The 23,251-nt window shown below is 58.0% G+C and overlaps 1 protein-coding gene across 8 annotated transcripts in view; it reads left to right on the forward strand.

Annotated features, from left to right (window-relative positions):
• The window catches only part of MAD1L1 (mitotic arrest deficient 1 like 1), a 317,342-nt gene that overhangs the window by 189,723 nt on the left and 104,368 nt on the right, over positions 1 to 23,251 (forward strand). For 7 of the 8 annotated variants that reach the window (XM_053893964.1, XM_053893965.1, XM_053893967.1 and 4 more), the window contains one exon: positions 14,195 to 14,283. In XM_053893964.1, coding sequence (XP_053749939.1) covers positions 14,195 to 14,283 — 89 coding nt within the window. Of the gene's footprint in view, positions 1 to 7,903; positions 7,925 to 14,194; positions 14,284 to 23,251 lie in introns of those variants that run through there. The other variant, XM_019422457.2, reaches the window with a different exon arrangement.

Genomic DNA, 23,251 nt, shown 5'->3' on the forward strand with positions numbered 1-23,251 from the left:
CGTTTTGTCTATTTTTTTCTTTTGTCATTGATGCTCTCGGTCATGCCTAAGAAACTGTTGCCACATTCAGGGTCGCAAAGATTTACCCCTGTGTTTCCTACTAAGGGTTCTGTAGTTTTAGTTCTTTAACTGAGGTTTTAATCATCTTGAGTTGGATTTTTGAAGATGGTGTGAGGTTGGGGTCTGCCTTCATTGTTTTGTGCGTGGACATCCGGTGGTCCCGGGACTGTTCTCTCCCTCACCGAAAGAGAGATGCTTGGGTTTCCTTCTGGATTCCGGCTCGGTTCTCTTGACTTACAGGCCTGTCCTTTCTCAGTACCACACTGTTTTGGTTCCTGTCACTTGTGGTAAGGTTTGAAACTGGTAAATGTGCATTTTCCAGCGTTGTTCTTCTTTTTTCAGAATTAACTTGGCTGTTGGGATCTTTTGTAATCTCATATAATTTTTACTATCAGCTTCCCAATTCCTGCAAAAAAAGACAGGATTTTAACAGGGATTGCGTTGAATCTGTGGATCACTTTGAGGAGAATTGCCGTCTTAACAACATTGAATTTTCCAGCCCATGAACACAGACTGTCTTTCTATTTATTTATGTTTGCTGGGATCTCTATTAGCAGTGTTTATGGTTTTCAGCTTGCACGTCTTTCTTCCTTGGTTAAACTTATTCATAAGTTTTTATTCTCTTTGATGCTGTTGTGAATAGGATTGCTTTCTTAACGTTTTTGTTGATTGTTCACTGCTAGCGTGCAGATACACTGCTGGTGTTTGTGCGTTGGTCCTGTTTCCTGCCACTTTGCCGAATTCTTTGAACCCCAGCAGTTTTTGTCAGTTCCGTAGCGTTTGCAATTTATGAGATCTTGGTCATCTGTGAATAGAGATAGCTTTACTTTTTCCTTTTCGATTTGATGCCTTTTGTTTCTTGTTGTTGCCCGACTGCTCTGGCTGGAGCTCCAGTGCAATGTTGAATAGCAGTGGTGGAAGCGGGCATCCTTGCCTTGTTCCTGATCTTATGGGGAAGCTTCGGTCTTGCATCGTAGCATATGATGTTTGCTGTGGGTGTTAGTGAATGCCCATTGTCAGGTTGGGGAAGTTGCCTTCTACTCCTAGTTTATTATTTTTATAACGAAAGGGCGTTGGATTTTTGCCAACTGGTTTTTTGCCTCAGTTGAGATGATCGTGTGGCTTTTCCTTCATTCTGTTAATGCGGCGTGTGCTGCATTCACTGATTTTTCTATGTTGAACCATTCTTGCATTCCTGGCTTAGAGCCCACTTGGTTGTGGTGTCTGACCCTTTGAGATGCTGCCGGTTGGTTAGCTGCTGTCTTGTTGAGAGCTTCTCGGCCTGTGTTCATAAGGATTATTGGTCTTAGCCTTCTCTGGCTGTGGTATCACGGTTATGTTGGCCTCATAAAATAAGCTGAGAAGCGTTCTGTCCTCTTCCTCTTCAGCTTCTTAGAAGACTTTGGGAATTCTGTGTTAATTACTTTACGTGTTTGGTAGCATTCACCAGTAAAGCCGTCTGTTCCTGGGAATTTCTTTGTTGGGCGATCCTCAGTTACTCTTTGAGCCTCCTTACTCATCACAGGCCTGTTCAGATTTTCCATTTCTTCTTGAGTCAGTTTTGGTAGTTTGTGTGTTTCTAGGAGTTTGTCTGAGTCATCTAGTCGTCCTAGGGCTCTCTTACCGTCCTCGCTTCCCAGGGTCGGCGTCTTACCGTCCTCACTTCCCGGGGTCTGTATCTTACCGTCCTTACTTCCTAAGGTCAGTAGCGGGGACTCTGCTCCCCCTTTTGGTCTGGCTAAAGGTGGGCGGTTTCTTTTACTTCCTGTCTCACTGGCACGTTTGTTCCTCTCAGGACTTGAAGGAGGTTTTCCCCACTCGCCTCTGACTCGCCTTGTTTCCATCAGGCCCCTGTCGCCAGCCCCGGGATCCTCGTGTAACTTGGCTTTTCTGGTGGTCTCGTGATCACCGATCACTGCTTGGAGGAATTTGATGACGACGTGCCTCTGTGTCCTTCTTGTGCCTTCCTCTGTTCCTTGTGCTTGGGCTTTCTTGCGTTCTTCAGCTCTGTGGACTTCCCGTCCTCGTCCTTCGGAAAGGCCTCCTTTGGGCCGCGTCCGGTTACCCACATTTTGGGTGCTGGGACGTATCCCATGGCTCACATGTGCTCTTTTCCTCCTGAATCATTCCTGCTGCTGTGTCTCCAAGCTCCCTGGACTAGTCTTCCACTGGAGTGACCCGTGCATTTTTAGCTCAGATGTTGCCGTTTGCAACCCTGAAAAGTTTGCCTATGGTTTCCTTTTCTCTCCTTGTCTATGCCTTATATTTAAAAGTGTGGAGTTCAGTTATATTGACTGTTTACAGTCATTCTGTGCCAAGTCTAACACCGGTGTTGGGTGGATGCTGGATGCCTGTGTGTTCTTGTGAAGATCCTTCCAGCTTCCTTCGTTCAGGAACGTGGCAAAGGTCCTTAGAAATGGCCCGATCTGCCAGGTGGCACTTTGATGACATTCCAGGCTGACCCAGGGCAGCACTTGTTCTAGGGCTAATTATCTCCAGCTCTGGGTCTTGGCCTCCCTGGGTGCTCTGCCTGCTACCCTGGGAGTTAGGCGCTTTGGAGCCCAGCTGGACAGGTAATTCCCTCTTGTCCCTTGCGATGGTTCAGTCCTCGATCTGGGGTCTTTCCTCTCCTGTATACGCCGGTCAGGGTTCTGCTGCGCGCTTGTGGGGGCCCCCTGCACGCTCCCTGCAGTGTGGAGTCTGGCTGCCGCGGTCTCCCCGCCCTCCTGGGTCTGCCTCCCCTGCCCCGGCTGTGCCGTGTCCCGGACTCCCTGAAGACGGTGAGCCGGGATGGCCACCGGGCCTGCCTCGTGCTTCCCAGCCTTCCACTTTCCCAGCGGCGGCCCTGGCCGCAGGGTCCCGTGGCCCAGCTGTTCACCCCAGCCTGTTGTGCACCTGGCCTCCTGAGAGCACGGGGCATTTCTTCCAGAAGTGCTGGGGAGAGTGTTTTTGGTTTAGAGCCTCCCATGACACACAGATGTGCGGGGACACATGCAAGAAACCACAGTTTGTGGTCTGAGGGGTGGCTTCACGCCGGGGCCTTCATCTGATCGTCCGGGGCTGGGGTCAACTTACACTTTGTGCCCAGGCCTGGTCGGGGGGCCTTCCCTGCTGCCGTTGCTGTGGTGATGGGACCTCTATCTCCTGACTGTGGCCCCAGGTCTCATCCTGGCTGCCGGATGCTAAGCAACCCACGGACCTGGCCCGCAGTCTCTGCCAGGGTGGGGGCCGGGGAGCACCCGAGGCAGCCTGGGCGGATTTGCCCTTGGTAGGGCTTGGGACGTGAGTCTTGGTCTCTGGGAACTTGGGTAGGTAGTAGGTTTCTGATCCCTTTTGGGGGGCTAGCGACCTTTGTTGTATTAATCTCCGTCTTGGTAAGGGGATTTTCACGTCTCTATAAATATTCCACTAACACCTACAGGTTCCTCGTACGAGGAGCAGCGGCTTTTAGAAGTGGTGTGGCCTTCTGAGACCATGTCCTGTCCCGTGTCCTCCTCTCTCCTCCACACCACAGACCTGCCCGCTTCTCCCCTTCTTCCCACACCTGACTCTGACGGGGTTTGGTGGCCAGTTGCCGGTGTGGAGTTCGGACCGCGCGGGGTCCACGCGGACGTCCCGTCCGGGGTGGCTCCAGCTTGTGCTTGTCTTCCTGACTTCGGTGAGCGGGATCCCTGACGTTAGGATCTTTGTGGTTGATCTCCCACGTCTCCGTGTCCTCGATGCCTCTGTGACTTCATGCGAGCTGTTCCCGCCACGTGGCGCTCCCCCACCCGGAGCGCTCCCCTCCTCGAACCCGGGTGGACAGGCGGCGCGTGTCTGCGTCCAGCTGCGCCCAGGGTAGTGGTGTGGTTTCTCAGCAGGTGCAACTTCCCACCCGTGTGGACTCGGTTAACGTTCAGGCCCAGAGTCGTCCCACGACCGGCCCACCATGGGGCAGGGGCGGTTAGGGCGCCCCTTCCACCGGAGCCTTCCCTTGGGTCGTCGCTTCTCGGCCGTCTGGGGCTCGGAGGTTGCTGGGGGGTGGGGGTGGTCCTGCGGACACAGGTCCCGGGAGCCACCCCCACCCCGTGCGGGGGCAGGTGCCGCTCCTGCCACGGGGCGTGGGCTTTACGGAGACGGAACACGTAGACACACGGCTGGTTTGTTGACCTTCGGGAGGTTTTGCTCCCCGTCGCGACCTGGTCACCGGTCTGTCACTGGCCTGTCAGCGGCACCCTTGACAGCAGGTGAATTGTACGGCCCCTTCCCCACCCGCGCACTCGGAAACGCCGGCACTCACCGGCAGCCTGGGAATCCGGTAACGGGGAGACGGAGGAACGTGACCCAGAAGAACGCGTCTCACGTCCGCGTGTCCATGCGTGGAGGTGGGCGCGGGGCACGCCACGGGCTGTGCTGGAGCTCCGGGGCCTCGGCACCACGGCGACACCGGTTCTCACGTGGCGCGCTTGCGCCGTGAACAGAGCGAGGCGTGGCCTTCCCACGGAACCCGTAGGACTCGCGCATCTGTGCTTTGTCGGGAGTGAGGGTCCCGGTTCCCGGCGCAGCCGGCCGCTTTGGCTGCTGCCCAGGCTCGGCCGCGTGTTGGAAACTGGCACTTCTGCCCGTTGCCACCGGCCCCTCTCGTGGGCAGGAAGCACCCCAGCCTGCCGTGCTACCGCACCCCCAGCCGCCATACCCGGCTGGCACCAGTGAGAAGCTGCCCCCGCCGTCCCCCCCCCCCCCCCGGCCTCGCTCGGTGCTGGACGCGCTGGGCTGGGCCGCCCCCACCCGGGGACGCAGTCCGGAGAGCTAGCCGCCCTCTCACTCTGGGGGTGGCGAGCAGCACCCCCGCTCGTGCGGTGGGGAGAGCGGCCGGCCAGCTGTGGGGCTGTCGGGTAGGTGTCCCGCAGGCGGTGTGCCCTTCAGCTCTCGGGCGTCTGTCCCGGCTGGTTTGTCCCCTTGTTAACAGGGAGGGGGCAGGCCAGGTCGGGCAGGAGAGCAGCCCGCTGCGGTCTCTAAGCACACGTGCTTAACCACAAGGCGGAGGTTCCTGTCTGCGTGCCCGTGGCCCGTGGCCGCCCGTGCACCGTGGCACTGGCGGGTGCTGCCCGCTGGGCCTTTACGCCAGGAATGTTCTGACGCCTGGTTTAGGGGACACTTCAAGCAGGTGTGAGCCCCGCTTCCTGGGCTCGATCCGTGCTGGAGTGGGGGCCTGGCTCCCAGGTGTCTGTAACTGGGCCCCGAGGAGGCCCGGTCCCCTGGGCGGTGGGCGGGTGCTTCCCGGGAGCCCAGGCCCCCACAGCCCTGGGTGCGGGCAGACCAGCGGAGACCGCAGGGCAGCACTTCCTGCTGCTGCAGAGACTGCCTTTCCTTTCCTTCCAGCACTTCCCGCCGCTGTCTGCCGTCCGCACGTGTCTGCTGGCACGCAGTATTGTGCTGGTGGCGCCTTGAGCGGGCGCCCTCCCTGCGGTTTGGGCTCAGGGCCTGCAGCCGGTGAAGAGGCGGAGGGCCCAGCCCCGCCTGAACGCAAGCTGGGACCCCGGAGCGGGACGGTGGCGACACCTCAACGCGCTCAGTAGTTCGGGGGACACGGTTCAGCGCCGCCGGTCCCTGCGAGGGCCCGCAGGTGCTGTGGCGGCCTGGGGGGTGCGGTCTCTCTGGAACTCACTGTTCCCGGGGTGGGAGCCCGAGGGATTGGTAAACGTGCGCTTCGTGCCTCGAGGAGGGCGAGGACCTGTGGGTGGGGCGTGTGCGGGCACGTGGGCCACGAGCTGTGGTTTGCTATCGAAAGCAAAGCCCCGACTGGGAAGGCTGCTTCTTGGTGGATGCTGGCCTGGGCTCTGGGCCAATAAACGGATATTTTTAGTGTTTCCTTGCTGTTTGAGTAAGCAGCACACGTCCATGGTGTGAAGCGGAGAAAGGAAAGAAAAGGCAGAACGGTAGAGGTCGGCCAGCCTCCAGCCGGGCCCGCTCCGCCTCCTGGAGAATGTTGGTGTCCCCGGTGCCTTGCGTAAAGACAGGCGGGCTCTGGGGCGCCCGGGTGCCTCAGCCAGTTGAGCGTCCAGCTTCGGCTCGTGTCGTGATCTCACGGCTCGTGGGTTCGAGCCCCGTGTCGGGCTCTGTGCGGACGGCTCAGAGTCTGGACCCTGCTTCGGAGTCTGTGTCTCCCTCTCTCTCTGCCCCTCCCCAGCTCGCACTCTGTCTTTCTCTCTTAAAAATAAAGCATTTAAGACAGGCGGGCTCTGTGCAGGCCGACGTGTTCCTCACGCAGCCTGTGGCTTGAGCGTAGAGGGAACGAAGGCTCTGCCACGTGCCGTCCTTTGCTTCTGGGTGAGTCGTAGGCTATGTCTGTGGGCTGGGGACGGTGGGACCTTCGGTACCCCGGCACTCAGCGGCCCGCCTCCAGGTCCCCATGCTCTTTGGGCTCCAGGTTTGCTGTGAAAAAGCCAGGAACATTTACCTCCTGGGCCTCAGCGTGCTCGCCCGCAGAACCAGAAGCAGCAGCCTCGGGGCCGTGGACCGAGCGTGGCTGACCCGCGCCCCTCGGTGGCTGCGAGACGGGCACATCGGGCTTCCCCAGGGGCGCCCACCAGTCCCAGGGTGTGAGCACAGCCTGCCGCGGCCGGGCTCCCTGGGCGTTTGAGTCGTCTGGAGCCAGCCCTGCTGCTAATTCTGCCTCTTGATGTGGACGGCGAGCCGAAGGAAGGAACGTAAATGTGTGCATTGGCTTCAGAGGTCGGAGACGCAGAAGAGCCTCTCTGGGGGAGGCCGGTGTGGCGATGAAGCGCGGCCTGTGCGGAGGGGCTCCCTTGGGCGGTGGCAGGCCCGGGGCCTCGTCCTCATCGTGGGCGCGTGGCTCAGAGCCACGTGCTGCACCTGCAGACACCCCCTCTGGGGCGCCTCCCTTCCGAGCCCCGTGTGCAGGGCGGCTCACGGAACGGCCCTCCGGAACGGCCCTCGGGGTTTTGTCGTTTGGCAAATCTCTTAGAAGAGACGATCCAGTTAGCTCTGTGTTCCTTTGTCTTAAGCTACAAATGCAGACTCTTCTCAGTGAGGCACGAAATAGGTGTTTGCAGACTGCAGTGTTAACGCATCTCCAATTGCCCCTTCTTCCGGGCCCGGGTCAGAGCAGCGTGGCTTCGCCTGTTGGCTGAAAGACAAAGGATGAACGCTTGTGCCCCCGGGAGAGCCAGGGCCGGGCCTGAGGGTGGGGAAGGGTGGGGCCCTGGGGTGCTGCCGGGACGGGGCTTCGGCTGTGGCGGGCGCTGGGTCCCCGGATGGGCATTTTCCTCTCGGGCGGCCCACTTCCTGCTCAGACCTCCAGAACAGGAGGCATCGCCCCCACTCGACCGATGAGGAGATGGAGGTTGAACCTGTGTGTGACCCGGCTGGTGCCAGCACCTCTTACCACCCTCCCACGTGAACGGGGCAGAGGGGCCCCGGCGGAGAGGCCGTGGCCTTGGAGCCAGCAGGGCTCACAGGCAGGCGGGGGGTGGAGGGCTGTTCCCCGAGGCGCCCACGGGAGTGCCGTTGACGTTCGTCATCCGGCAACCCCTTTCAGAGCCCGACTGGTTTCCTCTTATTGATACCGATCTGTTTACTTTCTGAAATCGGGTGGTGGTGGGCAAACGCCGGACTGTGTTCTCCTTGGACGGCGTGCTTTCCCGTGTGTTCACCCTGCCTCCGCTCGCCGGCCCGGAGCTGCCGTCCCAGCGGAGGCCTGGCCCGCACGCTGTCCCCAAGGCTGTACGGCACTCGACCATGCATGCCAGGGGAGCGTCAGGCGTGGACTGGCATACTGGCCACCCACACGCTCTTGTGCCCCTGCCTGCGGGCCTGGACCATCCCCGGCGTGCCGCGTCTGAGCTGGGAATTGGGTTAAGAGGTGAGCGGAGGTATACGCACCTTCAGGAGTTCCCAGGCCAGCGGGAAAACAGTCACACACACGTGTCTTAGAATTACATGGTTGAATATGGGCGGGGGCCACCACTCCCGGTTTGGGAGGACTGCTGGAGGGGGCGGCCTCTGAGGTGGGTCTGACGGGGTCCGGGGGGCGGGTGGCAGTGGGGACTGAGCTGCAGACCCCTGTCGTGTGTCTGGGGAGCCGGCCACTGCCCTAGGCTGGGGGCTGGCAGGTGCGGGCGCTCGGAGGGCAGGCTCGGGCAGCTCCGGGGGCCTCGGCATGTGCGGGCTGTAGTGGGCGGGAGGGGGTCGAGTGGGAAGCAGTTATGAGTCAAGCTTACAAGTTAAAAGGGCCTATTTTGCTTTGAACACTATAGCATAAGTCAGCATTTCTTCCTTGCTTCCTGGAAGGTGTCCAAAAGTACCAAGAAGAATGAAAGCCAAAAAAGGCAAACCTAAATTTGGGCCGAACAGAACTGCAGCGAAAAGCCAAGCCCCTTCACGGGAGGGAGCCGGCCCTCAGCAGTGGAAATAGCAGGGGCGTGCGGGGCTGAGCCAAGTGCAGCCGCAGGGAAAGGGCTGGAGGGGCAGCCGCAGGGAGGGGCAGGGCACCTGTTGTCTGCGCCCTGGGACAGGTGCAGCAGGTGCAGCGGCCGTGGCGGGAGGGGCCGGTCAATGCCCACAAGGCTGAGCGTCTGTCTCTGGGACGGAGAGGAAGGGCTTGCGTTTGCTCTCAGGGGAGTGCCCGCGGCTTCCCCCCCCTGCAGAGCAAAGTCGGAAGGTGTGTGGAGGCCACACAGAGCCGCCTGGTCAGGATTGTCCTTTCCACAGTGAAAGTCACAGTGAAAGCAAAAGTCACCTTCCTGGTGAGTAATAAAAGCAACGTCACACAATTTTGTAAAACGCAGAAGTTTTGTAGCAACCCGGATGGTAGAAAAAGTTCTCATGGGAAGAGTGAACAAGCTGACCTTGAGCAGAGGAAAGTCATCTGTGAACGTTTTGCTGCGGGGCGTCCCCGGTCCCGGAGCCCAGGTTAAACTGGAGCTAGAGGGCCTGAGGGCCAGACCTGAACCCACGGGGCCAGAAGACCAAAACGCGCAAGGAGGTCGGGAGACAGGACCGGGCAGATGCCGTGGGTCCTGGTGGCGCACAGTTTACACATTTAATGGAAGTTCTTGGGAAGGGAGAAGACGGGAGAAGACGGGAGGGCGGTGGTGTTCACCCCATCGCGGCTGAAGACTGAAACATTTAAAGTTAACGTCACGCGGCCAAGGCACATTGAGCCGAGGAAAGGTAAACCGTAAGCCGGACGCACGCAACCCGTCGGTTAATCTTCTGCGGGAGGCGGATAGGAACCGTTGGAAACCGAAAAGTGCAGGGGTCGTGTCAAGAGTTCCGAAAGCAACCACGAGAACGAAAAGACGTCTCTAAGTATCAAGAATTTCACACGAAAAAGTAAACGAGATGAATAGGCCACAGATACGTCATCGATGTTCAAAAAGCGAAAATGGGGAGAGATTTGGGAGGAAATTGTCAAGGACGCCAGCAGCAGGAGGATTTGTTTTACTTTGTAATCCCTGGTCTGTCGAGTGGGTCAAGAATAAGCGATAGAAAGATAAAATCTGTTTCATGTAAAGCCCTTAACCCCCCCAAACTAAAGACACTCTTGCTATAAAGTGCTTATAGGAAACATTCACCAAAATTCACCACATATTGATAATACAGAAACCCTTCCTAAGTTCAAATAGATGTAACCAACACACTTACCAGATAACGAGGTGAGGAATTTGAAATGGTGACCTAAACAAACAGACAAAAAAAACAATAGAAACAAAAAAAAAAACCAGAACTAAAACCTCCGTCTCCAACAATTCTTGGGTCGAGGCAGCCGTGAGATGCGGACGTACACGGAATCTAGAAAACACATCTCAGGGCCCGTGGGAAACAGAGCAGAGTTCAGAAGAAAACTCGTGGATTAAATATTTATATTATTGAACAGGAAAGAATGAATATAGACAGATTAAAGACCCAGCTCAAGAACTCAGAAAAGGAAAACAAAATAAACCCTAGTAGAGCAAAAAGTAGGAATTTGTAAAGATCAAAGCAGAAGTTAATAAGAAAGTGAAAAATGGCGGAAATAATAAATAAATCCAAACGCTCGTGCTCGGAAATAAAACCAGTAAAACGTATGAATTATTCACAGTTCTGGTAAAAAATTAATAGACACGTCACTACCCAAATGAGGACTAAGAATTATCGTGGAGTTTCTGGCCAGAAGGGGCTTGCAGGGGCCCCCTTCCGGTCTTGCTGGGGTGGCTGGCATCCCACAGGCGTGCCCACACCACGGTCACGGAGCCGGGCATGTGGGGCTCACGCACTTGACCGCGCATGAACTTCACCTCGTTGGTAAAGGGAAATACAGGAAAGGAAAAAACCATCTAAAAAGAATAAATGTAAGTTGAATTATAGCTCAATTTAAATAAACTGAATGAATTGTTTTCTAGGAAAGTACAACCTATCAGTACTGACTCCAGAAGCGATAGAGATAGAAACGTTAAAGAAAACAATTATAAAGTTGTCACAAAATAGCCGCTCCTGCCCTCCCCCAACAAAAAGAGACCGAAATCGTACCGGGCTGAGGCAGTTTTGGGGGAAATTCCGCTAGGCCTTCCGAACACGGACCCGGAGCACGGACAGGGGAAGCTCTTTGGGGGCGAGCGACAACTGTGTCGTGTGGGCGTCACGTGTGCGTGCTGGGGCTCGGGCTGCCGATGCCGCCGTGTGTGCTGGGGCACGCCCGCGGTTTCCCCCTCACCGGCCGGCTGGCTCGGTTTTAGGACATGTGCTCCATAGTTGCCGAAAAGGCATTTGCCAGAAACCCCATGTTCCGTCTTCATAAAATAGGAACATATGGATGATTTCTCAGCGTAACAAAGCGCATCTATTTCAGCCAGAAACTGACACGCCGTAAGTAGGAAGATGCCAGCAGCCGTTCCAGCCAAGCCCCAGACGCGCCCAGGCTTCCCGGCGTGGAGGTGCGAGCCGTCCGGCTGGGAGGGAGGGAGGCCCTGGCTTGCGCAGCTGACGGGATTGCGCGGAGACCGCCTCCTGACCGCACTGAGGGTGGGGAACAAGATTACACAGAGATGTTAAGCCCTGCAAATACAGAAACGAGTCAGACGATACAGGGACACGCACGCACTTAGAACGGCAGTGGCACATCAGGGTAACCAGACGCGATCCCCCAGCACGCCTGCCCGCAGGGAGTGTGCGAGGCTGACCGCGCCCCCGGGGGCCGGGCGGACGATCGTGTCCTCAGCTGCCCTCTCTCCGGTCTGTGCGTTTGCCGTGGTCCCGGTGTTTTCCAAAAAGGTTTTTTTGTTTTGCTTTGATGGTTGAGGAGGGAGGGAGGGAGAGAGAAGGCGCCCTGGAATTCTTGTGGTCAGGACGGTGGCTGGAGATCAGAAGCAGACGCGGAAGCGGGTGAGTGACAACGCGGAATCGTACAGCAGCGGGGCTGTCGTGCCTCGGGGTACGTGCTGCGGGCACCTCTGGGCCCTCCCGGGGGCGGTAGGTCAGCCACGGGAGGAACCGTCTGGGGATCCGCCTGCACGCGGGGAACCAAGAGCTGCCTTGCCTCGGCACTGACTTCACGCCGTCAGGTGGAAGCGGCGAAACCCTCTTCCGTGGGAGACGTGTCAGCAAGAGGTGGGGCGTCCACGTGGCAGAGTTCCATGAAGCCACGAACACGAACGGAGGGGCTCTCGTGGCACTGGTTTGGAAATACCTCCAAAATATGCTAAGTGAGGAAACCGAAGTACAAAACAGCGTGCAGCCCGTCTTCCTGTTTTTGTAACGAGAAATCGATAAGCAAGTAGGGGAAGAGACGGCTCATACTTGCCAGTGGAGGCGTGACTCTCCAGAGCCCCGCCCCCTGGTGGCTCCCGTTGGCCCCCGTTGGCCGTGGGTGGCGCCTGGGTGACCGGGGTGCCTTCCTGAGGCCTCTCGGGTGCGTGCCCATCGTGTCTCCCATCTGAACCTTGGATCTGAAGGCTGCGTGTGGTTCACAGCATCCAGAACAAGGCGCAGCGGGCCTGTGACAGGTCTGGGGCCCGGACGGTGACGTCTCCAGGAAGTGTCCTGTCTTGCGGCTCCAAAGCCCGGCTTTCTCTGTGGGGCGGGCAGGTAGCCGCCGTGAGTGTGCACGCCTCCTCTGCCCAAGACATCAGCAGCCCGACACACGCGAGAAAGGAGACCGAGGGATCAGCCCAGGCTGGACTCAGGCCCCTTCTGCGCCTTTCCAGGACAGTCCTCGGGTCCAGCGAGGTCAGCGTGCCCGGTGGCCTGTTTGGCTGTGGCCTGAGGACAGACACACAGGGACCTCCGGTCACTGCGTAAGCATGTGGGTGGCATCGGGTAGGAGCGGCGCGCCTGGCCAGTCAGGGGTGTGTGTGCTCCTGGGGGAGGGGCAGGAGAGGCTTTGGGACACGCCACACGTGGGACACACGGGGGACGCCACTTGTCCACAGGTGTGAGCAGGCCTTGTTCCACGTGCTGGTGCCACCGAGTGGTCGCTTAGTGCCTGATCTGTGCAGGGGGACCTCAGCCCATCGGGCAGTGCCGGGCAGCCGTGTGCGGAGACCCCGACCGTCCTTTCCTCTGGGGACCTCGCCGAGGCCGCTCCAGCTCATGTCTGCTCTCTAATCTGCATTCGGCAGGATTGGGGTCACCCGCTTGTGTGGTGGCGTCACTCGCGACCTCGATGATGAGAATCGGGGCTTCCTACACACCGGGTGCCTCGGGCCTGAGAATTCCTAAATGAGCTGCCTCAGGAGGACCTTTCCAGGAACAACCCGGAGAAGATGTTTTCGAGAAGAGAGCACAGCAGACTGTGCCTTCGAGCTAGGAAGGCAAAAACGTGGAGACACTCTCTGCTCCCCCCGACCCGGCCCCGGGAGCTCTCGGTCGCCCCAGTTCAGGGGCAGACATTTCAGCCACGCGGCCCAGGGGGTAGCGAGGCAGGGCCGCAGTCGGTCTCACCCGGGCCACGTCATTCCCAGCCCGCACTGTGGTGGGCGCACCAGGAGGCCTCTCCCTGAAGTCACCTGTCCTCTGGGCCTTCGTGGAGAGTCACGTGGGGAGGTCGAGTGGCCTCCCTTTGGGGCATCAGCACAGGCCACCACAGGGAGAGGCCGTGTGGGGGCTGACTGCATGCAGGCCACGCCCTGCCAAGGTGGGGAGACTCCTGTCTGCCCTGCGCCCCCACCCCATCAGCCCCTGCGGCAGCGCTCCCCGACCGTCACCGTCACTGTCCCATTCAGGGGCCCCCGTGGTGGCTCGGAGCTTGAGACACCTGTCCGCTCACACCTTCTTTCTTTCTTCGGCTGAGTGCGGTTGTCTCTCAAAGTAACAACCCGTCGGCCTCCGGGGAGGCTGTCCGCCCAACGGCTGGGTCTGGTGTGGCGCCCGCCCCTTGGCGAGCTCCACCTGAGTGGCGAGAGGTGGCGAGTCCGTGTTCTTGTGGTGTGCCCGCCGCCCCCTCGGCCACACCTCCCGGGAGAGCCCCGTGAGAGGTGAAGGCTGCCCTGCACCCTCCCTGGCCCTCCCGGCCCCTCTTAGGCTGGACGGTGAGAAGTCGGGGGCACTCAGCACCCCAAGGTCTGAGGTGGCCAGAAAACCGGCTGAGCACGAATATTCCCAACGTGGAGGCTCGAGAGCCATGTCTGGACCAGAACAGACCGTCCTGGGTGCGCCTGAGGAGCCCGAGGGCAGGCTGGGGGTCGGTTCTGGGGTCCCACGGCCCCAGCCCACCGTGACCTGCCTCCCTCTCTTGTCACATGCCTGGCTACCGAGTGCCTGCTCTGGTCCAGGAACCGGGCGCACAGCGGTCGCAGAGGCCGCCGTTGGGTGGCCGGGCGCAGAGCCACGTCTGCCGTGGTAAGCCACGTGGTAAGCCAGGCGGTGCCCCGAGGGACAGCCGGGCGTCGGGAGCTGCGTCCTGGGAAGGAGCGCGTGTCTGTTGTTGTCCCGGAGGCGGGTGCCGACGGGGAGGCTGTGTCTGCGTGGCTGGAGGGCCCGAGGTCCTGCTGCCCCGGGCCACCGGGACATGGGGTGGCCCCGGAGACGGTGGCTCGGCCCCCGGCGCGCCCTCCCCCCCCAGAAGTCGAGGGCCGGATCTAGGTGCGAGGGGCCCGAGGGGGAGGAGGTGGGCCGCAGCACCCCCACTGACCCGCCCGTGCTTTCTCGCTCGCAGCTGGAGGTGGAGGTGAAAATGCTGCAGTGCCAGACCAGCGCCTCCGAGCGGGGCTTCCCGGTCTCCAGGGAGGAGGTGAGCTCGCTCAGGTATGTCAGCATCGTCCTCCCTCCCCTCCCCTCCCCTCCCGCCCCGCCCCGGCACGCTCCGCCCCACCCCACCTCTGCACAGACACTCCCCTGCGTCCAGCACGCTGCCCCACCCCACCTCTGCACAGACACTCCCCTGCGTCCAGCACGCTGAGGGGCTCGTCCAGAGCCCAAGAGACGGCCCTGTTTCGGGAGACAGCTACTCACAGGGCACCTCGGCGTGTCCGCCAGGCGGCCTTCAGCCCGTGTGTCCGGCCAGCTCACGACGCGGCCTGTCTTCCTCAGGGTTTCTCCATTCCTCTGGACCCCGTCCCGACACTGAACACCTCCTGGTGCCGAGCGGCGGGCCGGCCTTCCTCTCGCTCCCTGGACCGGGAGAGCCGTCCAAGGAGGAGGTGTTCAGGGAGACCTACTCCTAGCTCCCCACGGGTCCCCGAGCGGGCCCCACTGTTGCAGTTTGTTACTGGGACGTGGCCTCTGGGCAGGCTGACGCCGTCCCCCCGGCATCCCTTGGTGCACAGGGAGTCCAGGCGTCGGCTCCGGGTCTCTGAGAGCCTGCCGTGGGCACAGGTGCAGCTGGCGGGTCAGAGAGACATGCCTGGGCCCCCGCCAGGGCGCTCGATGGGCGCGGACCCTGCTTCGCGCAGGGTAAGGTGGCCGGGCCCTGTCCTCTCCCCAGGGCTAGTCCCTCACCTGCGTGAGGCTGCGTTCAGGCTGTGGGCGTCCCTGCGAGAAGTGTGCCCAGGGCGGCAGCGCCCTCTGGGTCCCAGCTTTCCCCGTCGTTTCCAAAGCTTCTCTTGTGTCAGGACCTTCACCTCAGACCTCGCTGTCGCTGGGACCCACCAAGTTTCCAAGTCCCCAGTTTGTTATTCCCTGACTTGTTCAGGTACGAGTGTGGGTGTCCTGGGCGAGCGTGAGGAGGAAAGGCTGGTGAGCCTGGGCACGTCCACTCTGACCTCCTGAATTCGCCGTTTAACGGGCATTTGGGGGACTTGCTCCCCAAATCAAGTCCGCGGGGTCGGGCCGTGGGAAGCAGGGCGGACGTGCCACTGGAGCGGGCCGCTGCCGATGCGGGGGGTCCAGGGGCAGGCCAGGTGCGCTGGGGGCCTGCGGGCTTCATGGGGAGGTGGTGCGTGTGAGGACGTGACGTGGGGGGAGAGACCAGCAGGGCCCGGGGGCCAGGCCGGGTGACGTCCCGGTAAGGATGTGGCCTTGTTCCCAAGAGCGGTGGAGGCAGCAAAGCCTGCCGGGCAAAGAAGTGGTCGCATCCGTAGCATAGGAGCCCCCTGGGCTGCCCAGAGCGGGGACCTGGAAGAGGGCTCGGCAAGGGGTCAGCTGAGCGCGTACCGCGGGAGCACCCCCGCGCGGAGAAGCGGAGAGCATGCCCCTGCACCCGGCCTCCAGGCGCAGCCCCAGCCCAGCGAGCAGCACAGCTGTTGGAGTCCGAGGGTGGGCTCGGGGCCCCGGAGAGCGGGTGGGGTCTGCCCGGGTCCTGACGGTGAGTGGGCGAGGTGGGCGGCAGAGGGGCTCAGCCAAGGTCTGGGATGTGGTTGGGCTTTCCCGCGAGAGTGGCCTCCAGGGAGCCCCGCCAAGAGCGGGGGGCGGGGGGGTGTGCTTGGTGCCGCTCCTGAGGGGCCTGGGCTGCCGCCCCGGGTGCCCCGTACTGAGCACCGAGTGCTGGAATCGGAGGAGACGCCGCGTCCGGGCTTTGCCGTAGCGCCCACCCTTCCGCTGCGGCCCGAGCTGCCCTCGGCGCCTCCCCCTAGAGATGCGGGTGTGGCATCTGGGCCCCTGGCTGCCGTCCACACCACGGGGCCAGCCGTGCTCGTGTTTGCGTGGGCTGGCACACTTCAGGTCGATTCCTTTTTATTTGTTTTTAAAACCTGAGTAAAAGGCTTTATCACCGATCTCTTCTCCGTCAAGATCAAAGCTGCCTGTCCCACTGCCTCATTTGGTGAGTGCAGCTGCGGGAGAAGAGCCTTCGTGGCTGATTAATAGAAATTGGGTCGGCGGTTGTGTGGACCGCTCGCCCGGACGCACTCGAGGGAGGGCTGTGGCTACGGGAGACCACACGTGACTTGATACGCTCCCCCCTGTGCCCCGTGGCGAGGGCACCTGCCGGGAGCCCCTGACCTGGGCCCTTTTCTCGGGTCCTGCCAGCCCCTCAGCTGCTGGAGCACAGGTGGACCCTGCAGTTCACATCACCATTCACCCCGTGCACCCGACGCCTGTCCTCCTCCAGGCGTCCCCTTCCCGGTAAGCATTCCAGAGTTGTGTCGTGCCTCAGTTTCCCTTGTGTCACGTGCCACCTTTACTTTCCTGGAAAGCCGCGCACACGGGGCCCCTCGAGGCCGCCCTTGGGCTGGGAAGGACTGGAGGGGAGGGCGCCAGCCCCTCTGCCCCAGCTCCTCCCGTGGGCCTCGCTGCCCGCCTCGGGGAGGGTGGGAAGCCCCGGGAGGGCCCTCCCACCTTCGTGACCCGTGCTCCTCCCGCCCCTTCCTGCAGAGCTTCCCTGAGATCCCAGGGAGACGAGTGGGCTGCTCGTGGCCTGCCCTTGGCACCGTGCCCCGGCTTGCCCGCCGGCCACGAGCAGCCCGTGGTCCTGAGGGACGGGGACACGTGCTGGCAGATAGGTCTGTTACGCGTGAATCCCACACGCGTTCGCACGTGATAAAGGATGGGAGGTGCAGGCGGTGTGATGAGTGCATACGTGTAGTGTTTGCGCACACGTGTGCCTACGGAACATCGCTCTTTAACCAGCAAACCAGGGGAACCCCGGGGGAGACTTAAGCGGCGGCTTCGGGACCCTTTCAGCGGAGCAGGGCCTGGTTCTGTCTTCCCTGTTGGCACGTAGCCGCTGCAGCAAACCCTGAGCGTTGTCTGGATTGAGTGGCCGGGTGGGCCGTGTCTCTTCCGGCAGCTGCCCCACGACAGCAAGCAGGGCCCTCAGTCCCCACCGGCCGTGTCCGCCGGGCCAGTGGGGACCCACCTTCCTCTCCAGCCCTCCGAGCAGGCCGTGCCGGGTGTGTCAGCAGGGCGAGGGGAGTCGGTCTCTGCGCCCCGCTGGGCGGGGGCACCACCCACGTCTCCCTGCCCCAGAGGGAATCGGAGCCCCACCCCTCGGCATCGGAGAGCCGGGGCGAGATGGCAGGGGGGCTGCTCACCCCCTCCCGCTGACCCAGGCTCGGCAGGAAGCCCTCATGCCGACCTGTAGCAGCAGGGTGGTCCTTGCTTCCTTGTCGCTGGTGTCCGTGGAACCCCGTGGGGAGACCAGGTTGCACCCCACTCTCCGCAGGGCCCACCTCTGCCAGCGTCGTGTGAACGGGGCCCGCGGGTCTGGGGACTTGCACCTGCCTCCCGGGCCTGGCACCGCCTCTGCACGGGGCCGCCTGCCAAAAGCAGACTCAGTAGGACGCGGGATGCGGTGGGTAAGCAGTCTGCCCTCCGCAGAGCCAGGCATCACAGCCCCAAGAGGGCGGACAGCCAGCAGGCAGCAGCGGGTGCCCAGATTATCCGACGAGGATCGCAGAGCAATCAGAAAAGTGCTTCCGCAAACAGTTACGGATCTTCTTTAAATGAGAAAACCGTAAACCTCAACAAAGAAGGAGAGATTAGTTAAAAAAATGAAAGGGAAGAGGAGCCCAATGGAAATTTCCAGCAAAACCAAAATGAAGAGCTCACGGGCAGACTCAGCAGTGGGTCGGAGACGAGAGTCGTGAGCTCAGAGGCAGGCAGACAGACAGACAGACAGGGAAACAGGTTGACGGCCAACGGACGGAGCAGAGCCACTGGGACCAGGGCTCGGAGACAAACATGCGTTTAATTGGACCCCCAGAGGGAAGACGAAGGTGGAAGCTGGAAAATTTTCTGAAGGATTTGGTGAAGGGCGTAAATGCACAGATTTAAGAAGCTGGGCGGAACCCCACACAGTGTCAAACCGCAAAGTCACACGGGACACCTGCTAATTACTCTGAAAGTTAAAGGCGGAGTCTCGAAAGCGGCACCGTCCGCAGGGACACTGTCTCATCTGCAGACGTGGACGCCAGGTCAAGTGCACCAGCATTTTTCAGGCTCCGAGAGAAACACACAGTCAGCCAGGGGAGATACGCTTCAGGAATGAGAAGAAAATCAAGATAAAAGTGAGAAAGTTTGTCCCTAACAGACCTGCCCTTAATGAACCGCGAAGGAAGCTTCTGGATAGAAAGGCACATTAATGGAGGAAGGAGGGGAATTTCCTCTGCCGCCCTCGTGTGTTGGCTGACTCGCCCCGGGTGGCTGGAAACCCACAGGGTCATGCGGTGGTGGTGCTCCCGAGTGCACAGGGACCGGCCCGCATCCACCCCTCACCGCCGGCACGGTCCTGCCTCCGGGCCCAGGGACAGATGCGTGTTCGAGTGCCTGCGGCACCCACAAAGACAGTGGTCTGGTTTGCTGAACTCAAAACCACTGTCGGCAAATCATAAAGGACTCCTAAAACCATCCGAGGAACCTGCCAGAAGGCAAGAAGTAAGAAACGGAGGAACCGTCGGGGAGCAAATAACACAGCGATAGATTTAAGCCTGAGCAAATCCGTAACTACTTCTAATAGAAACGATCTAGATGCACCTGTCGAGCTGGAGGTTGGCCGGTGGGTGAAAACACAGGAGCCGACCACGTTTTGTGGACAAGAGGCTCCCTTCCAGCCCAGCGATCTAAGTGGGTTGAAAGGGAAGGATGGAAGATGAGGCGCCACTCGAGCATTGATTTTTTTCAGGTGGACGTGGCCACGTTCATTAACATCAGAAGAACACACTTCAGTGCAAAGAAGGGACATCACATGGACAAAAAGGGACATCATGTGAGGATCAGTGTACCAGGAAGACGTGCTCTCCCCAAACGTGTTTGCACCCAACAGCGGGGCTTAAAGCGTGAAGCGAGGTAGAGGAGGTAGAAGCCGCGGGAGAAACAGACACCCTTGCTCGCGGTCGAGGCCTCCGCACCGCTCCGAAGGCGAGACTGCCGGAAGGAACGGCGCGCAGTCATGGAGGAACTCAACGTCACCGCCAACCACAGGGTCCCGGGGAGCGGGACCCTCCTTTCAAGGGCGCTGGGCATTCACCAAGACAGACCGCGCCCGGGGTCGTGAACAGACTCGGAAGAATCAGGTACGGAGTCCGCTCTCTGACCACAACAGACTCAAACTAGGAGTGAAGGGAAGACAGTAGGACAGTCTCTTCCCTCTTGCACATTAAGTAGCACACTTCCAGATGGCCCGCGTGTGAGAAAGGAAGTTTGGAAGGAGGAGTAAACACAAGCCAGCGGTCCCACTGGTCACGGAGAGGCGCGTACGGGAATCCACGAGACAGGGCTCCCTCAGTACCGTGGAAGTGGATAGCGCCCAGAGGGACGAGGTCTTTAGTATCTATTTCAACTTGAGGACCTGGGGAAAGGAAGAGCAGGATAAGCCCCAAAGGAGCAGAAACAGGGAAATAATAAGTAGCAGAAAGTAATGAAATTGAAGGGAGAAAAACAGCAGAGAAAATTATTGAAACAAAGCGTCCTTTGAAAAACAGGAATAACATTAATAAGCTCCTAGCAAAACAGACCGACGTGGAAAGAGAAGGTAGTCATCCAGATGAGGAACGAGCTGAGGCGTGGCTAGATCCCGTAGCCACCTGAGGGGTATGATGGGAGTTCTACACATGGTTTTATGCTTACTGGTTCGTTGCCTTCGCAGCGGCGGTCCACTTCCTCAAAGACCGCAGGCTTCCCAGATTCAACCACGTGAAGTAGATAATCTGCACAGTCTTAGAAGCATCAACGCATGGAATTCATAACTAAGATGCTTCCCGGGAAGATACTTCCGGGTCCACATGGTGTCTGTGGAGCATTCTAAACCCTTAAAGACTAATTAATGTCGACTTTATGCAGTCTCTTCCAGAAATCAGAGGGCGTTGTTGGGGTTTGGGGGGAGGCGTGTGCGGGTGTCTGCGAGAGGGTGGTGTGAGCGGCCTTCCGTGTTGACCCAGCTCCGCGTCTTGGCCGTGGTGGCTACACAGATGTGCACGTCCAGGATCTCACGCAGGCCAGCGAGTGCGAGCCTCCGGGGCCGCTCCAGTGTCAGTGGTCCTGGCTTTGATAGCGAACTGTATTTGGTTCCACTTGTCACCATCAAGGGAGACTAAGTGAAGAGCCTCCTTGTACGTGTTTGGCAAGTCCTGTGATTATTTCCTGAAAAGTTAACACACACACACACACACACACACGCACACACCTCCAAGCAATCTTCCAGCTGGAGCCCTATTTTCTCCGTCTCTAGAAGTGACTACTGGTCATGCCCAGTCCTGAGACTCCTGAGAAGTTTCTTGGCTTTCCCTCCACTGGCCTAGGATTGAGCTTTTGAGTTGTTTACCACTCCTCCGTCTGCTTTCCAGCTTCTAAAGGTTTTTTGATGTTGTCCCTTCCTTTATTTTCTTTGTCCCCTTGGGAGTACAAAGCTGAGGAAGAAAAGTAAGGAAAACATGGAGTCTCGTTTGAGTAAGATTTTGGGAGACTGCACGCACATGTCTGTTGGAACCCTCAGCTTTACCTCGAGTCTTGCTGTTTTATAAACACTGAAGCAAGCCCCTCGTTCAAACCGTGTTTCTCCGCTTGATGACATGACACTTTCCCATGTTTTTACAGACTATAAATGTTAATGCATGGTTTGTTCCAAAGTATACTTAATTAACCCACTTTCAGAGCTTGAGTTGTTTCAAATTTTCAGCCATTAAGAACAAGCCACACAAGGGGGGGTGCCTGGGTGGCTCAGTCGGTTGAGCATCTGACTTCGGCTCGGGTCATGATCTCACAGCTCCTGGGTTCAAGCCCCGCGTCGGGCTCTGTGCTGACAGCTCGGAGCCTGGAGCCTGCTTCCGATTCTGTGTCTCCCTCTCTCTCTGCCCCTCCCCGGCTCGGCTCGTGCTCTGCCTCTCTCTGTCTCTCAAAAATAAATGTAAAAACAAAAAACAGGCCACAGTGGACAGGCGTTAACTGTTACCCACTTTCTGACACACGTGCAAGCGTGTTTTCTGGGTCTCTGAAGCCTGACAGTATTTAGACTGTGGGAGTCTGCTCGCGTCTAGGATTCGGATGCATCATGGTTTTGAGAGTGAGGATGGCTCCTGGCTCTGGTAGTGGTGGTAATAATTGTGCTCAAAGCTGCTCATGCTGATGCGGTGCCTTCTGTGGGCCGGGCTCTGTCTGCACCTTGTGCCCTCTCTGCGTTAGCCTGCAGAATTCCAGAAACACTCCACGAGCGTTTGAGAAGCCACGGTTCTACAGAGGCATGAGGAACACACAGAAGAATGTACGGTTGTACGGCTGGTGGAGTAGCAGGGTGGGGTAGTGCACTTGCCCACCAGGGTGCAGGTCTAAGACGCTGTGTTCTCTTTGGACAAGGTTGAAACAGTAATGACACCAAATAAGAGCCAGTCTGCTTTTTTATTACCACTGTGTGCCTTCACTTCTAAAGAAAGTCCACAATAAAAGTACTCCCCACACCTTCACCCCCACCAGGTGCCGTAGGCATGTTTGACAGAAGTGCACACGTGCGTGCATTCACCATCCCAATAAAACGCAGAATGTTACCAGGAGATGTTTTGTATTTCACCTTAAAAATTGTTCTATAGTAAAATTCCCCTTTTTGTGGGGTGGGGGGTTGTACAATTCCGTGATGTTTAATCACCCCCTAGTCAGAGAACCAGATAATTTCATCACCTCAAAATCCCCTTTGTAACCGCGTGACAACCACATTCTCCATTTTTGTCGGTACTGGCCAAAGAATGGAATCCTATGATACGGAATCTTTTGACACTGGCTTTTCTGACTGCTGTTGCTTTCTAGTATGTTTTAAAATCAGAAAGCATCATCTTCCAGCTTCATTGTTCTTTTTCAGGATTGTTTGGACTCTTCCAACATCTTAACCACACTAAAGTCTTCCTATCCATGAACATGGGATGCCTTCCATTTATTTTTTTGGCTTGCCTTTTTTTTTTTTTTTTACCTATTTCATTTGGCAATGTTTAGCAGTTTTCAGTATATAAAACTTTACCTCCCTGGGTAAATTAATTCCTAAGTATTTTGTTCTTTTTGACACTGTTATAAATGGAATTGATTTCTTTTTAAGTTTATTTATTTTGAGTGAAGGAGAGAGAATCCCAAACAGGCTCCTCACTTGTCACAGAGCCCAATGCAGGGTCGAACTCATGAACCGTGAGATCATGACCCAAGCCAAAAATCAGGAGTCAGACGTTTAACCGACTGAGCCACCCAGGTGCCCCTGGAATTGTTTTCTTAATTTCTTTTTCAGGTTCTTAATTACTGGTAGATAGAAATATAACTGAATTTGCATATTGATTTTGTAACTTGCAGCTTCCTGAATGCATTTATTACCTCTAATGAGTGTTGGTTTTTCAGATTATTTGGGTTTGCTAGATCGTGGCAGCTGCAAATATAGATAGTTTTACTTCTTCCTTTCTAAAATGGATACCTTATACTTCTTTTTATTACTAAATGCTCTGGCTAGAACTTCTCGTAGTATGTTGAGTGGAAGTGGTAAAAGCTGGCATCCTTGTTTATTTTTCTTTTGTAAGTTTATTTATTTTGAGAGAGAGGGAGAGAGAAAGAATCCCAAGCAGGCTCCACACTGTCAGCATGGGCTCGAACTCACAGACCATGAGATCATGACCTGAGCTGAAATCAGGAGTCGGACGCTTAACCACCTGAGCTGCCCAGGCGCCCCAGCGGGCATCCCTGTCTTATTTCTGATCTTATGGGAAAACCTTTCAACCTTGTGCCGTTGAGATTGGCAGTAGTTCTGGGTTTTTTCAAAAATGCCCTTTTTCATGTTGAAGTTCCCCTCTGTGCTTAGTTGGTTGAGTGTTGACGGATTCGTCAAATGCTTTCTCTTTCTCTACATTTGCTGAGATGATCATGTGGGTTTTTTTCC

This window comes from Panthera pardus, unplaced genomic scaffold, assembly GCF_024362965.1.
Source record: "Panthera pardus isolate Hobbes unplaced genomic scaffold, ASM2436296v1 HiC_scaffold_4, whole genome shotgun sequence".
Lineage (NCBI taxonomy): Eukaryota > Metazoa > Chordata > Mammalia > Carnivora > Felidae > Panthera > Panthera pardus.